The sequence below is a fragment of the Coccinella septempunctata genome, chromosome 7, assembly GCF_907165205.1.
Source record: "Coccinella septempunctata chromosome 7, icCocSept1.1, whole genome shotgun sequence".
Classification (NCBI taxonomy): domain Eukaryota; kingdom Metazoa; phylum Arthropoda; class Insecta; order Coleoptera; family Coccinellidae; genus Coccinella; species Coccinella septempunctata.
This window is the reverse complement of record NC_058195.1, coordinates 7,172,249-7,189,152: the sequence shown is the minus strand read 5'-3', so window position 1 is coordinate 7,189,152 and position 16,904 is coordinate 7,172,249. Positions and strand designations below refer to the sequence as shown.

Below are 16,904 nucleotides of genomic sequence, written 5' to 3'. Positions count from 1 at the left end.
AATCACATATTTTTGTAGTTAAAACTCAAAATGCATATATCGTAAATGAGACATTTCAATCCAATATCATATCCATTTTAATGATTGAAGTCATATATTTAACATTATAGCTCATGCTGTGATAAAATTGTCCAAAAAGAAGATTAATTAATGTTCGATTTTGCCATTAAATCATGTTGCTTATGGAGGGTACATTCCATAGGTGTTTAGTAAGCGAGAAGAAAAGATTACCTATAAGGTGCTTCTATTCATTTGGGCACGTGAATATAATCTTATATTGGATTATCTTACAATAATGCATACCTTCGGTAGCTCAGTTGGTAGAGCGGTGGACTGTAGTGGCTAATAAACGTTGGACATCCATAGGTCGCTGGTTCAAATCCGGCCCGAAGGAAATTTTTTATAACGAAAAATGAAATATTGATAATTTTTTCACCTCAATGCTACACCTTCTAGTTTACTTATTTTTGCTAATTCTTTTTATTTTATGGCTTTGTTTTGGTTCGCACTTTAGGCGGTTCCGAATCGGTTCAAAGTAGTGGAGCAGCAATGCTATGGGAAGCTACACACATGCTACGCGCGAGCTTACGCTGAATAAATAAATGTGCGACTGTTTTGAACCGTTCTGGAACCATCCTTAAAGCGAACCAAAACAGGCCTTATGTGTTTCATCTGTTCGTAATTGCCTAAAAAATAAGGCGCGAGTGTATAATAGTGTTCTATGGTGCGATAGTCTCTACTCTGTGATCGTTCTTGTTTATGCTCGTTGGTTGACATTTCCTAAGTTTTTGTTTTTCCATTAATTCAAGGTTAGGTGCTTGACTTTAAATCAGAAGTCAATTAGTGGAAATCAGTTTTAAATCATGGGAAATGCAGGAGGCTCCCAAAGAGAACGTCACAAGTCTTCTGGGGAAACTGCTCCATCATCGCCAGTCAAAGAGGGTCAAGCGTTTGTGTTCGACAAAAAAACAGATAAGATTGTGATGCAGCATTCTCAGGACGAAGAGGAGCAATTTTATTCTAAACCGCCCAATCTTTCCTTCGAGAGATGGAATACTGCGTCCGAAGGGTCTCAAATAGAGACTAGCACAACTAGTGATAAGACTCCAACAGTATTCAGGTGGGAAGGTGGTGGAAAGGATGTTTACATTACTGGTACTTTCTCTGAATGGAAGGCAATACCCATGGTAAAATCTCATTTGGGTTTGGATTTTGTCACTATAATCGACCTACCCGAAGGGGAGCATCAATATAAATTTTTCGTTGACGGAGAGTGGAAAAATGATCCATCAAACAAGACTGTAGAAGACCCATCTGGAATAAAAAATAACCTGATATCTGTGAAGAAATCAGATTTTGAAGTTTTCGAAGCCTTAGACAAAGACCAGGAGGGTTCTGAAAATGATGCACAAAAAGAGTTTTCCCAAGAAATCCCCGCAAACAAACCTTGGGAAAAATTCAATGAACCTCCTGTTTTACCACCTCATCTCTTACAAGTTATTCTGAATAAAGACACACCATTATCGGTAAGCCAAATAATATATTTCTTTGTTCAGTTCACTTGATTTCTTTTTTAGTGTGAGCCAACCTTATTACCTGAACCGAATCATGTGATGCTGAACCATCTGTATGCTCTCTCTATTAAGGATGGTGTTATGGTTTTGAGTGCCACCCACAGGTATCGCAAGAAATATGTTACGACACTGTTATATAAACCAATTTAATGTTGTGAATATACAGATTTAAAAAAATTAATATGTAGAACTGTATTATATAGGCAGGGTTCTTTGTTTTTGTTGGCTTCATTTGTGTTTAAGTATATTTTAGATATTGTTATCAATTTAGGCGTCTTAAGTATCAAATAAATATATGAGTATTTTTATCAATATTGTTTTATTGAAATGAAGGAGATAATCGGAGGTTATATCTGGTTTCTAATCTGTCAGTTTCCATTATTACCCTTAAGCCGAATGCTAAACTGGATGTGGATACTCTTTTCTTCTCAATTACATTTTAAGGTTGAAATCCATTCAAATAAACTTGTTATTATGCATTAAATCATCAATTTATGGCGAATAACGAATAGCATGAAAGTTTTCGAGGTATGTACAACCTTTTCATAGTCGAAATACATAGTAATAATACAAAATTAATCTTTGTAACATGTGTATTATCAAATCTGTGGACTACTCAAATACCCTCTGGTATGTCTCCCGACTAAACTTCACTTAAGCTGAACGCAAAAAAAAAGAATTCAACAGAAGGTTCCAAGATTAGATGATACCCTTGAGTATTATATTAACCCCCATTGAATACTCAAAGATGATACTGAATTATGAAGATTTTAATCAGGTGAATGCGCCAATTTTATTCATGGCAAACAATATGCGCATCCACTATTTATGGGTTGATATCAAAGATTATAAAATGCACAATATTCAGGAATCAGAAACGATTCTGCTGAAGATGAATCAATAATTTTCTGTTTCCATTTTTTAAAGCAGCTAATGTTCCACCTACGAGTTTCACTCTCTTATATTGTTACCTTACTTAATGACAAGAAAAAACAATCAGCGTGATTAATGATGCCCGAAATTGTTTATAAGGTATGGCTTATTTAATCCTTGATGAACTTATTATTATTTCTATTCAGCGAGATGCAGCTTATACTTTCAGGAATTTCTTGCTTGATATTCCTGATCGTTTTCGATGTTACATTTTGTGAAAAATGGGAAAAAGGTATGTATGATTCAAGAATTTTTTCTGAATAAATCAAGAATTCAATTGAAACAGAATATAACTGGTTTTATTACAGTCGTTTTGGACTACTCGAATTCTACAGAAGCCAATGTTGAGGAAGATTTCAGCAGAAGCATATCGGAACTCTTGGTAAAAGTTGTAGGCCATTTGAGAAAAACCGGTGGTGGTGAGGTTGAAGCTTTCTACGAAATCAAACCCCCAAAAGGCGCCAATAGAAGTCTACCCACAAACTTGGCTCATTTGATAGAAAAAACAATTTCGGTTATAGCTCCATCCCTCACTTATCGCATAAGTTATGGACAATCATCGGAACTGAGTTCTGATGGACACAAAATTAAACTACTCGAATACAGTTTGACACTCTCAGAAAAAGTGAGTTTGAGTTAGTGGTGGGTATTTGTCATGATTTGAAATTAGAAAGAGTTCTGTTTTCACTCATCTTTGAACTTTTGAAAAATAATAATTAAGATAATATATTCAACTCTTTCTTTCCGTTTAACAAATTTGTTAAATAGTGTTTCTCTAGCTTAATTTCCTTTATTAATTCGATAGTTTTTCTATAGCGTATGATCAATGCGAATAAGTCTTCCTCGACTAAACACAATGAAGGTTCTGACAGAGCTTCAGGTGAAAACTCCACATTTGATTCTGGGGAGAGAGAAAGATTCAACAAGCTTAAGATAGAAAATGAAGGAGACGGAAGTAAAAATGATATCATGAAGGGAGAGTCCATCAATTATCAATCAGGCAAGAGTTGTTTCAAAGTGATAACAATTTTATAAACCTGTTCCTTTGATTCTGGCTAAAAATATACCTAAAAATTTTTCTTAGGTCAGTCGAAAGGGAATAATATTGACGTTGTTTTGAGAATTACCCCAACTGATAGTAAAAGCTCAAAAGGTAAGTTGAGACTTGAACGCAAAAAGCCAGTCCTAAATATAATAACGAAATATGAATGCATACTTTTCTTATCTCCCAAAAACTGCCACCTTTCTTAAAACCTCCGTTCAAGGATTACTTGGAATATTGAAAACTCTTGGTTATTAAATCTTCTTTTTATTTCACAATTTATAATTTGTTTTGTTTTAATTTATATTAGGCCATATTTCTCATTTTTTTACTATTCAAAATACAGCCTCGTGTTCAATGTGTTGCCTATTCAGAAATAAGACAGTTTTTGAATAGGCAACACATAAGAAAAGGTTCCCACAGCTTCAAAACAGATCCAGAGAGGTCGCATTGAGCCTTAGACAAAAGAAAGAGCCTCTTTCTTTTGTCTAAGGCCTACAAAGGAATAGGACGACAGAGTCGTACTTAGGACCATTAATTAAAATATATTTTACGTGCATTGGATAGATTTTTGATGCTATTTGGCAGAATATCGACAATTTTGGTTGATATATTGCCGAATTGTTTTGTTTGAACACATTATATGTTTAATATTTCAGGTATGAATAGTACGAATGTAGGAAATAATGGAAATATAAAAATATCAGTATTGGGTTATCCAGCGACTAGGAAAAATTTAATGAGTACGTCATATAATATTTTTTATGATTTTTTAAGATACTTTTGCTGATGATATTCAATTAGCTTCTAGAGTTCTTTAACATTTTTCAAAAATTATAGAGTATTTCGGTTTTAACAGTTCAAATGATTCAGGTTTTTTTACGATCTCAAGTATTCTAAAATCAAATCGGAAGGAAAGCGAGATAGTAAAAAAATAGGAAAAGGAATTAAAAATTAATAATTGATTGTTTGCATTGCCTTTTGACCTGAAAATATTTACGCTGTGAAGTAGCAGATAATGAATTAACTTCGTAATTATAATTTTATTCTTTTTAGCGTCAATTACAACAACCCCGTACAAAAAAGGGAACGCGACATCAAGAGAACAATATTATTCATTCGGTGATCAGAACTTTAAAATCCAAAAACCGATTATATCATCTGAAATTATGGTAAATGGTATTGTGTATTATGTAAGGGTATGGTAGGATACTTTTAGTTGATATGAATTTATTTCAGGGCAATCTAGAGAAGAAATGGAAAATATTGGTATTGAATCACCTGAATCGAATCCAGTAAACGGAAGAGCTAAGAGCGGTAAGTAGGAAAAATCTCGAAAATAACCACACGTGATCTCATCAAGATTTCCATCTAAAGGTCTCAGTTGAATTGCGACACTCTATTCCGGGCTATTAAGTTGCAAAAATTCAGTCCAATTTATTTTATTCACATGAAATTTTTTTAATTCATAGTTGTCCAATATTCTAGTAGTTATTGGAATCCCACAAGAAAAACTGAGAGATTGGAATCATCAAAACCGAAGTAGGTATATAAGCAATGATCTACCTGGAAATGGTGAGTAGAAATCTTTATTCAATATCGAATTAGATGAATCATTTTATTCCAGAAATGAAACTGAAAATGGAGGGAAAACCTGAAGAGATGGAACGAAAACTCAAGAAGATGAAAGGAAAATTGAAGGAGATGGAAACGGAACCGCCGAAGATAGAAACGAGTTCTGTTGAGATCAAAAGGAAAAATCCTGAGGAAGTAAAAGGTAGTTCTGAGAGAGCGGTCGCACGTTCAGAAGAGGAGGAAGGAAAATCTGGAAAGATAGAAGAATATCCGAAGAAGATGAAAAAGAATGATGTTATGTTGAAAGGAATACCTCAGAATATAAATGAAGAATCTGTAGAAGTAAAAGGAAGCTCTGAGAGGCCGGACGCAAGTTCAGAAGTGGTGGAAGAAAAATCTGAGAAGATAGAAGAATATCCGAAGAAGATGAAAAAGAATGATGTTATGTTGAAAAGAAAACCTCAGAATATAAATGAAGAATCTGTAGAGGTAAAAGGAAGTCCTGAGAGGCCGGACGCAAGTTCAGAAGTCGTGGAAGAAAAATTTGAGAAGATAGAAGAATATCCGAAGAAGATGAAAAAGAATGATGCTATGTTGAAATTAATACCTGGGAATATAAATGAAGAATCTGTAGAGGGAAAGGGAAGCCCTGAGAGGCCAGACGCAAGTTCAGAAGTGGTGGAAGAAGAATCTGAGAAGATAGAAGAATATCCGAAGAAGATGAAAAAGAATGATGTTATGTTGAAAGAAATACCTCAGAATATAAATGAAGAATCTGTAGAGGTAGAAGGAAGCCCTTCTGTGAATATAGAAGAATATCCGAAGAAGATGAGAAAGACTGATGTTATGTTGAAAGGAATACCTCAGAATATGAATGAAGAATCTGTAGAGGTAAAAGGAATCCCTGAGAGGCCGGACGCAAGTTCAGAAGTGGTGGAAGAAAAATCTGTGAAGATTGAAGAATATCCGAAGAAGATGAGAAAGAATGATGTAATGTTGAAAGGAATACCTGAGAATATAAATGAAGAATCTGTAGAGGTAAAAGGAAGCCCTGAGAGGCCGGACGAGAGTTCAGAAGTGGTGGACGAAAAATCTGTGAAGATAGAAGAATATCCGAAGAAGATGAGAAAGAATGATGTTATTTTGAAAGGAATACCTCAGAATATAAATGAAGAATCTGTAGAGGTAAAAGAAAGCCCCGAGAGGCCGGACGCAAGTTCAGAAGTGGTGGAAGAAAAATCTGTGAAGATAGAAGAATATCCGAAGACGATGAGAAAGAATGATGTTATGTTGAAAGGAATACCTGAGAATATAAATGAAGAATCTGTAGAGGTAAAAGGAAGCCCTGGGAGGCCGGACGCAAGTTCAGAAGTGGTGGAAGAAAAATCTGTGAAGATAGAAGAATATCCGAAGAAGATGAGAAAGAATGATGTAATGTTGAAAGGAATACCTGAGAATATAAATGAAGAATCTGTAGAGGTAAAAGGAAGCCCTGAGAGGCCGGACGAGAGTTCAGAAGTGGTGGACGAAAAATCTGTGAAGACAGAAGAATATCCGAAGAAGATGAGAAAGAATGATGTTATTTTGAAAGGAATACCTCATAATATGAATGAAGAATCTGTAGAGGTAAAAGGAATCCCTGAGAGGCCGGACGCAAGTTCAGAAGTGGTGGAAGAAAAATCTGTGAAGATAGAAGAATATCCGAAGAAGATGAGAAAGAATGATGTAATGTTGAAAGGAATACCTGAGAATATAAATGAAGAATCTGTAGAGGTAAAAGGAAGCTCGGAGAGGCCAGACGCAAGTTCAGAAGTGGTGGAAGAAAAATCTGTGAAGATAGAAGAATATCCGAAGAAGATGAGAAAGAATGATGTTATGTTGAAAGGAATACCTCAGAATATGAATGAAGAATCTGTGGAGGTAGAAGAAAGTCCTGAGAGGGCGGACGCAAGTTCAGAAGAGAAAGAAGGAAAATCTAAGAAGATAGAAAAATACCCGAAAAAGATGAAAAAAAATTATGTTATGTTGAAAGGAATGCCTGAGAATATAAATGAAGAATCTGTGGAGGTAGAAGAAAGTCCTGAGAGGGCGGACGCAAGTTCAGAAGAGGAGGAAGGAAAATCTGGAAATAAAGAAGAATACCCGAAGAAGATGAAAAAGAATTATGTAATGTTTAAAGGATCACCTGAGAATATAAATGAAGAATCTGTAGAGGTAGAAGAAAGTCCTGAGAGGGCGGACGCAAGTTCAGAAGAGAAAGAAGGAAAATCTAAGAAGATAGAAGAATACCCGAAGAAGATGAGAAAGAATGATGTTATATTGAAAGGAATACCTCAGAATATAAATGAAGAATCTGTAGAGGTAAAAGGAAGCTCGGAGAGGCCGGACGCAAGTTCAGAAGTGGTGGAAGAAAAATCTGTGAAGATAGAAGAATATCCGAAGAAGATGAGAAAGAATGATATTATGTTGAAAGGAATACCTCAGAATATAAATGAAGAATCTGTAGAGGTAAAAGAAAGCCCCGAGAGGCCGGACGCAAGTTCAGAAGTGGTGGAAGAAAAATCTGTGAAGATAGAAGAATACCCGAAGAAGATGAAAAAGAATTATGTTATGTTTAAAGGATCACCTGAGAATATAAATGAAGAATCTGTGGAGGTAGAAGAAAGTCCTCAGAGGGCGGACGCAAGTTCAGAACAGAAAGAAGGAAAATCTAAGAAGATAGAAGAATACCCGAAGAAGACGAAAAAGAATTATGTTATGTTTAAAGGATCACCTGAGAATATAAATGAAGAATCTGTGGAGGTAGAAGAAAGTCCTGAGAGGGCGGACGCAAGTTCAGAAGAGAAAGAAGGAAAATCTAAGAAGATAGAAGAATACCCGAAGAAGATGAAAAAGAATTATGTTATGTTTAAAGGATCACCTGAGAATATAAATGAAGAATCTGTGGAGGTAGAAGAAAGTCCTGAGAGGGCGGACGCAAGTTCAGAACAGAAAGAAGGAAAATCTAAGAAGTTAGAAGAATACCCGAAGAAGATGAAAAAGAATTATGTTATGTTTAAAGGATCACCTGAGAATATAAATGAAGAATCTGTGGAGGTAGAAGAAAGTCCTGAGAGGGCGGACGCAAGTTCAGAACAGAAAGAAGGAAAATCTAAGAAGATAGAAGAATACCCGAAGAAGACGAAAAAGAATTATGTTATGTTTAAAGGATCACCTGAGAATATAAATGAAGAATCTGTGGATGTAGAAGAAAGTCCTGAGAGGGCGGACGCAAGTTCAGAAGAGAAAGAAGGAAAATCTAAGAAGATAGAAGAATACCCGAAGAAGATGAAAAAGAATTATGTTATGTTTAAAGGATCACCTGAGAATATAAATAAAGAATCTGTGGAGGTAGAAGAAAGTCCTGAGAGGGCGGACGCAAGTTCAGAAGAGAAAGAAGGAAAATCTCAGAAGATAGAAGAATACCCGAAGAAGATGAAAAAGAATTATGTTATGTTTAAAGGATCACCTGAGAATATAAATGAAGAATCTGTGGAAGTAAAAGAAAGTCCTGAGAGGGCGGACGCAAGTTCAGAAGAGGAGGAAGGAAAATCTGGGAAGAAAGAAGAATACCCGAAGAAGATGAAAAAGAATTATGTTATGTTTAAAGGATCACCTGAGAAGATAAATGAAGAATCTGTGGAGGTAGAAGAAAGTCCTGAGAGGGCAGACGCAAGTTCAGAAGAGGAGGAAGGAAAATCTGGAAAGAAAGAAGAATACCCGAAGAAGATGAAAAAGAATTATGTAATGTTTAAAGGATCACCTGAGAATATAAATGAAGAATCTGTGGAGGTAAAAGAAAGTCCTGAGAGGGCGGACGCAAGTTCAGAAGAGGAGGAAGGAAAATCTGGGAAGAAAGAAGAATACCCGAAGAAGACGAAAAAGAATTATGTTATGTTTAAAGGATCACCTGAGAATATAAATGAAGAATCTGTGGAGGTAGAAGAAAGTCCTGAGAGGGCGGACGCAAGTTCAGAAGAGAAAGAAGGAAAATCTAAGAAGATAGAAGAATACCCGAAGAAGATGAAAAAGAATTATGTTATGTTTAAAGGATCACCTGAGAATATAAATGAAGAATCTGTGGAGGTAAAAGAAAGTCCTGAGAGGGCGGACGCAAGTTCAGAAGAGGAGGAAGGAAAATCTGGGAAGAAAGAAGAATACCCGAAGAAGATGAAAAAGAATTATGTTATGTTTAAAGGATCACCTGAGAATATAAATGAAGAATCTGTGGAGGTAGAAGAAAGTCCTGAAAGGGCGGACGCAAGTTCAGAAGAGGAGGAAGGAAAAGCTGGGAAGATAGAAGAATACCCGAAGAAGATGAAAAAGAATGATGTTATGTTGAAAGGAATACCTGAGGATTTGAATGAAGAATCTGTGGAGGTTGAAGGAAGTCCTGAGAGGGCATATCCAAATTATAGAGCTGTTAAAAAAATGGATGGTGAGTGATTAACAACTTTTATTGCGATTAACAATTTTGTTTTCATTATAGGGATGAAATGAATTTGAAATTTTAGCTCTGTATGTATTTCGAGGTATTTAGTGATGTTATTGAGGTGTTATATAAAGCATGTCTTTTTCGTAGGGGCCAAAGAAAGACTTAAAAAGGATTATGGTATAAAAGCACGATCAGCATCGAAATATTCGGTCCAAAATCTGAAACCAAAGGGTGGGTAATAATCATTTTTTCGCTGAATATACTCTAGTATATTTTTATTAATATTATATGTCTTTTTCGTAGGGGACAAACAAAGACCTAAAAAGGATTATGGTATAAAAGCACGATCAGCATTGAAATATTCGGTCCAACATCAGATACCAGAGGATGTGGTACCAAAAAAACCTGATTCAAGTGGTAAGTGAAAAACAACAGATTAGGGACAATGTTTATCCAACCTTAGGTTTCATCACTCTAGGTACTCCTATGACAAAACTTCGAATTTTTTCATTAGGTATTTTGAAAAAAAATCAAGTATACCGAATCAATCAACTATTTGAAAATGATTCGAGAACATTAATTGTGTTTCACATTGTTTCAATGAAAAAACTCATAAAAATACATTCTGAACATTAAACAATAAACTGTCAATTACAGATATTTTTCTACCTGCAAAAAAGGTGTTGATACAGATAATGGAGAAATGCTAGTGACTTTCTTTCCTTGCGTAATAAAATTTGTTTCAACTTCAAGAATACTGACATACTATATTTTTTAGGGCCCAAACAAAGACCTGATGAAAACGATTATGATAAGGTAACACGATCAAGATCGAAATATTTAGTCCAAAATCCAAGACCAAAGGGTGGGTAATAAAAAATTCTCTGTTTGTATGGAATATGTGATATATCGATGATATGTATCAATTTCAGAAAATTCTTCCAAACTTCCAGAAGCAATGGATAAAGACCAGATTCCAGATAGAAAGAATTCAAAAGGTTAGTAATACTTTTTCCTCACATTCTTCTCATATTCGTTCAAAGTGATCTTTTGCGAACAAAATTAGTTTATTTGAGACTTGATATAGAAACAATGTCAATCCTTCATATTTCATTATTTTCCTCGGAATATATACTAGGTATATTAATTTCCATTTTATTTATTATTTCATAACCTTCCAGGAAAGATGAATAAACTTAAATGGGTTAGAAATCCCTCATTCGAAGAGAATTGGAAGAGTGAGTAAAAAAGCATTATGTTGTCCTTGTGGAATTTTTTTAAAGCATGATTCGAACATACCAGATTGAATTATTCTTTTTGTTGATACAATTACAAATATTACAGGTTTATTGAAAGCAGGTCTAGGGAATGATGAGGATGTGGCATCAAAAAAACCTGAATCAGAGGGTAAGAAAAAAACAGAAAAAAAATACAGATAATTGAAAATTTTTATCCAACTGTTAAATCCCGTAAGTTACTCCTATGATGAAAACATCTATACTTTGAAAAAAAAAAACAAGTATACCTAATCAATCAACCATTTGAAAATGATTTGAGAACATTATTTGTGTTTCACATTATTTCAATGAAAAAACTCATAAAAATACATTCTGAACATATTAAACAATAAACCTAGAAAGTCAATTAAGGATATTTTTCTACCTGCAAAATAGGTGTTTGATACAGATAATGGAGAAATGCTAGTGACTCTCTTTCCTTGCGTAATAAAATTTGTTTCAAAGTCAAGAATACTGACATACTATGTATTTTAGGGCGCAAACAAAGACCTGATGAAAACGATTATGATAAGGTAACACGATCAAGATCGAAATATTCAGTCCAAAATCCGAGACCAAAGGGTGGGTAATAAAAAATTCTCTGTTTGCATGGAATGTGTAATATTTCGACGATATTTATCAATTTCAGAAAATTCTTCCAAACTTCCAGAAGCAATCGATAAAGACCAGATTCCAGAAAGAAAGAATTCAAAAGGTTGGTAATAATTTTTCCTCACAATTTTCTCATATTTCTTCAAAATGATCTTTTGCGAACAAAATTAGTTTATTTGAGACTTGATATAGTAACAATATGTCAACACTTCATATTTCATTATTTTTCCTCGGAATATATCTACGAGGTATATTAATTTCCATTTTATTTATTATTTCATAACCTTCCAGGAATGATGAATAAACTTAAATGGAGTAGAAATCCCTCATTCAAAGAGAATTGGAAGAGTGAGTAAAAAAAGCACTATGTTGTCCGTGTGGAATTTTTTTAAAGCATGATTGAAACATACCAGATTGAATTGTTCTTTTTGTTGATACAATTACAATTATTACAGGTTTTTTGAACGCAGATCAAGGGGATGATGAGGTTGTGGCTACAAAAAAACCTGAATCAGAGGGTAAGAAAAAAACAGAAAAAATAAAAGTTTCAGATTCGACTGCAAATAACAAAGAGGTTGATAACGTAGTATCCCCAAAACCGAAACATCGAGTTTTTTATAAAAAGAGTAAGTGATTTTTGTTCATTCAGTTCCATCATAATTACGATTATATAAAATTATAGAACCTGGAAATAGAAATAATAACTTGGCGTCAAGAAATGTCAATCCTTCTTCGAAAAGTAAGTCAGAAATCTTTTTTTCAGACAATATACCTAACATTGAAAAATATATGAAAGTAAGATGTGAATATTTTCTTGATTTTAGGGACCATGAAAGATTCCTTAATTCCCACTCATGTTGAATCAACAGAAATGAAATTTCGAACAGTTCAGGATTCAGACGGTAATTATTTCATTATTATATGTACAATTCCTTTTTCTTCTCATTCCAGAAATAATAGATAACCTCAGTGAGGATTCGGAAGAATCGAAATATTCTAGTAAAGTTTGGAAGAGTAAGAGTAAGTTGAATAATATAAGTACCTTTCAATCTACAGCGGGAATAAATTACAACGTTAACATTCTCAACCGTCAGTTTAATTTATGTGAGGATGTCCTTGCTTCGGCACCAATTCGAATATTTTGAATAGAAGAGAATAGTTTCTTGTTTTGTTTTTATTCAGTGGCCATACCACTAGATAGTACAAAATCATTTTTCATGTTTCAGAGAAATATAAGGAATCAGCAAATAAATTGCCTCCATCCAGTAAAAAATCTGTAATCGATAGGTTAAAACCGAAGAGTAAGTCTCAAAATACTTCGATCGAATTCACAATTTTTCATTCAAATTTTCAATTCTCAATCAGTAATGGGCGAAAACCAATGTTTGATGAATCTAGCTCACCTGACCCTCAACAAATCAGTGCCAATATAATTTGGATATCATCAGAGTCAAACCATTCAGATCCTAGTTCCGTCACCAATTTGTTCATTTTCAAATTGAAGAAAGATTCCATTATTTTTTCATCACTCTTTTATTTCTTTCTTCTTTGTTATCAATCCATGAATTACTAATATGAGCCTTAATTTAACCACTAAAAATTCATCACGTTTCAGGAAATTATAAAGATTCAAGATATCTACTTAGCAAACCAAATTTGAAACGTATGTTCTAAGCAGCATACAGTTTATTTTTCAATGACCTACTATACTTTCGTTTTTCAGATGCATCTGGGGAATTTCCTGCTGAAAATTCAAAATATAAGATTGCTGGGCGAAAATCTAGCGGTGAGTTACAATGCTCATCCTAGTCCCGTCGCCAATTCGACAATTTTCAAAAAATAGAAAAATGTTTTCATTTTTTCATCACTTTCTTATACCGCACCTCATTTTCTTTGCGAGCTCAGCTGGTTTGGTTAATATAATCAAAAACTTTCCATATTTCAGCGAAATCCATGGAATTGTCTGCTGAAGTAGTATCATTACGCACAAAATATTCAGGAAATAGACAAAATTCTATGGGTAAGTTACAAGACGTACATAGAAATAATGAATTTTCAGTAATTTTTACGAATATCATTGCAATCGCAGCTTAATAACAAACATCTCGAAATATTCAACAGTGATGATTATTCTTCAGTCAATAATGTTGAAAAACAATTCGATAATTGAATGACCTCTTCATAGGAAGAGAATTATTTGGATATACACTGCGCAAAAAAATTAACGCACATTCTAAAAATCTCAATTTTAATGAAAGTTAACTCTACATTGACTTTATAACTTATTTTTTATGTTCTCTCGGGAAGGATTTGAACGAAATAAGACACATTAAATGGAGTAAAAATTCAGGATTTCACCGAATCTTATGTGAAAGAAGAGAAATGAACAATTTTCAAAATACTGAAATGCTGATAAGTGATTTAATACTTGGTGTTTCCACCCCTTGCGTTAATAACAGCTCGGCAACGACGGTTCATACTCAAAATGAGTGATCTTAAAATGTTCTGATCTAATCCTTCCCAGATTTTTCCGAGTTGGATTCCTAAGTCATTAAGAGTAGCTGGATGATTGTCTGAACTCCTCAGCCTTCTATTGAGGTTGTCCAAAACCTGCTCAATCGGATTGAGATCTGGACTTCTTGCTGGCCATTCCATTCGAGAGACTTCAAACTCTTCAAGGTACTCCTGAACGATGCGCGCACGATGGGGTCTGGCATTATCGTCCATAAAAATGAAATTTTCACCAATGTATGGGGCAAATGGCACTACATGCTCTTCAAGAATGTTCCTTATATACTTATCAGCATTCATAGCTCCATTATCAACGACCACTAGGTCTGTGCGAGCAGTCAAAGATATTCCACCCCATACCATAATCGATCCTCCCCCGAAACCAGTAGTATTCAGGAAATTGCACTGAGCATATCTTTCATGTGGACGTCTGTATACAAGGGAACGTCGATCACAATGGTAGAGGCAGAATCTAGACTCATCTGTGAAGAGAACTCTTTCCCAATCGGCCTCTTCCCAATTGATACGCTCTCTCGCATAATCCAAACGCGCCCTTCGATGGGCTGGGGTAAGAGCTGGGCCTCTTGCCGCGACAACGAGGCCTTAAATCATATTCTCTGAGGCGATTTCTTATTTTCTGAGTGCTAATTTTCACCTCATGAGTTTGCTCAAGCTGAATTTGAAGGAGGCGAGCGGTTGCAAACCGTTGTCTCAACGAAGAAACCTCAAGTAACGTTCTTGAATGGCAGTTGTTACCCGTGGTCTACCCTGTCCTGGTCTTCGGACATTCATACCTGTCTCCCTGAATCGCTGCAACATTCTGGACACACTTGTATGGGAAACTCCAAACCCTTCTGCAATTCTTGCAGACCACTTGGGCACCTTCCTCTTGGGTCAAATTACGTGTTTCGCGTTGCATAGCGATCGAGTGTAGAAAATCAAACGAAAGAAAAACTATTGATCACTAGAATTGATCGAGAACAACTGATTTTAGAATGGAGCCAATACATTCAAAATCTGATAATATCATCTTTTTTTATTCCTGCTGGGAAAAACATCTGTATTGAAGAAAACCGTTGAAAGTGAATAACATATGCATGCATAATTCTGATAAAAATAATTATCATTGAGAACACCTTCAGTTGTAGAACAAATTTGAGATTTCCATAACTTGCGTTAATTTTTTTGCGCAGTGTATATCCAAATAATTTCGAGTTCTTTTAGATTCTTATATATTTTCTTCCTCTTCTGTTTCCTAGGATCATGTATGTGTGTTTTTATTTATAATCGTCCAGTATGACATCCTGGACAGGGCGCCAATTCGATACATTTTTATATTACAGAATCAACCGATGAAGAGGAGGAAAATGAGGATAAATCTTCTGAAAAGTACTTCTCTGCTAGACCGATTAGAATCGTAAGCTCGACTAAATCCCTTAAAAAACCCTTAATAGCTGAGTTGATACGCGATCTGGACATGGAAGAGTTTGACGAAGATGCCCCTAACAGTGTTTTGTTCACGTTCAAAATACCCAAACGGACGATGAAGAACACTGAAATGAACCAAATAATAGAAGACATCAATTTGGAGTTGCAAGATATGGAGCCAGCATCTACAATATACCCAGCCCACTTTGTTGTGAACAATGATAATGATATTTCCATAAAGATACTGGTAGATTTACCTCCGGTCAGATCAATGGCAGTTCTTAAGAGCCTCGAAAGATTTCCAAATATTAAGGACGACTATATGGAAATCACCAATTTGGATGACGTCACGTCGAAAATTGATGAAGAACTGGAATACGAGCTTTATATGTCGAGGATTGTTGATAGTGGAAATAAAATTCCTCTGCAATTACGTTTCAAAATTAAGAATAAGAGAGGAACTTTACCTGCTTTCTTGAAGATAGTAAATCAGCATCTAAGTACAATACCGGGCGTCAGAGTGAGGGGTTACGGATCTAAAAAAATAGGCAAAAAATGGAGAATTTGCACAATCAGGTTATTCGTTGAATATTCCACGGAGCAAGCCCACAAAGGTTTGAAAGCCGCACCGGAAAAGAAAGCGATCAAGAAAAGATACAATGGACCCTTTGATTGGGACTGGACAATTTTCTGATTTTAACTTCCAAAGACCTCTATATTTAAGTTAAATTATTATATGTATCTATTGAAAGGAATAAACTTTCTAAAACACAATTATTTTCTTCATTTCCTCATCCCATCCGAAATTGAGTAATTGTTTGTTATCTCAGCTACGAAGATGTATTGATATCTAGTTAGCCTAGACCAGTTCCATGCATGAAAAAAAATATTGCGTTACCATTGCAACGAACGATAACTCATTAGAAGTGTCAGTGTGAAGTTTGAGGTCAAAAAAGTAAACCAGAGTTACGCAAAAAATTAAAAGATAGAAGATGTCAACCGAAATTCTGAAAATCGAAAAATTGGAGTATCGAGCCATCATCAAGTACCTGTTTTTAAAAGGGCTAATAGGTAAGCAGATTTACGAAGATATGCTTAATACCCTTGGTGATCAATGTCCTTCGTATGGGACCGTGAAAAATTTGACTGCAAGCTTCAAAAGAGGTGAATTTTCTATTAAAGATGATGACCGATCGGGAAGGCCAGTTTCTGTGTCAGTCCCCGAAAATATCGATGCAGTTCATGACATTATTTTATCAGACCGTCGAATTGGGTTACAACGGATATCTGAAGCACTAAATATTTCATAAGAAAGCGTACATCATATAGTTCATGTCAGTTTGGAGATGAGAAAAATTGCTGCAAAATGGATCCCCAAATGTTTGAATGTTGACCAAAAGCGTGCAACGTTAGAAGCATCGCGTTCGATCTGTGCTCGATTTGAAAACGATGTAGACTTCTTAAACCGAATTGTTACT

General features: G+C 35.0%; 2 protein-coding genes and 1 non-coding gene across 11 annotated transcripts; all 3 read left to right on the top strand.

Annotated features, from left to right (window-relative positions):
• The first annotated feature begins 302 nt into the window (after positions 1–302).
• Trnay-gua lies at positions 303–394 on the top strand. The gene is given in 2 exon segments: positions 303–339; positions 359–394. It is a non-coding gene; the product is annotated as a tRNA-Tyr (tRNA).
• Positions 395–760: 366 nt separating this feature from the next.
• LOC123316629 (5'-AMP-activated protein kinase subunit beta-1) lies at positions 761–1,882 on the top strand. Its single transcript, XM_044902806.1, has 2 exons — positions 761–1,526; positions 1,578–1,882. Exons 1-2 carry the CDS (start codon positions 864–866, stop codon positions 1,722–1,724), a joined length of 810 nt encoding a protein of 269 aa, XP_044758741.1. The 5' UTR covers positions 761–863; the 3' UTR covers positions 1,725–1,882.
• A 724-nt stretch (positions 1,883–2,606) lies between these two features.
• LOC123317369 (titin-like) lies at positions 2,607–16,200 on the top strand. 9 transcript variants are annotated; one of them, XM_044903859.1, is made up of 27 exons: positions 2,607–2,739; positions 2,816–3,132; positions 3,324–3,507; positions 3,592–3,660; positions 4,209–4,292; positions 4,606–4,728; positions 4,789–4,866; positions 5,041–5,124; positions 5,177–5,907; positions 6,163–9,601; positions 9,902–10,015; positions 10,377–10,463; positions 10,531–10,596; positions 10,780–10,836; positions 10,943–11,005; positions 11,371–11,457; positions 11,525–11,590; positions 11,779–11,835; positions 11,943–12,113; positions 12,170–12,226; positions 12,312–12,389; positions 12,439–12,507; positions 12,714–12,788; positions 13,103–13,150; positions 13,211–13,273; positions 13,433–13,507; positions 15,342–16,200. In XM_044903859.1, the coding sequence occupies exons 1-27, from the start codon at positions 2,628–2,630 to the stop codon at positions 16,118–16,120; spliced, it is 7,233 nt and encodes a 2,410-aa protein (XP_044759794.1). In that variant the 5' UTR covers positions 2,607–2,627; the 3' UTR covers positions 16,121–16,200. The 9 variants fall into 9 exon arrangements, with proteins under 9 accessions (XP_044759794.1, XP_044759796.1, XP_044759801.1 ...); XM_044903861.1 differs by having other exon boundaries at positions 5,038–5,091; XM_044903866.1 differs by having other exon boundaries at positions 5,038–5,124; positions 7,486–9,601.
• The last annotated feature ends 704 nt before the right edge of the window (positions 16,201–16,904 follow it).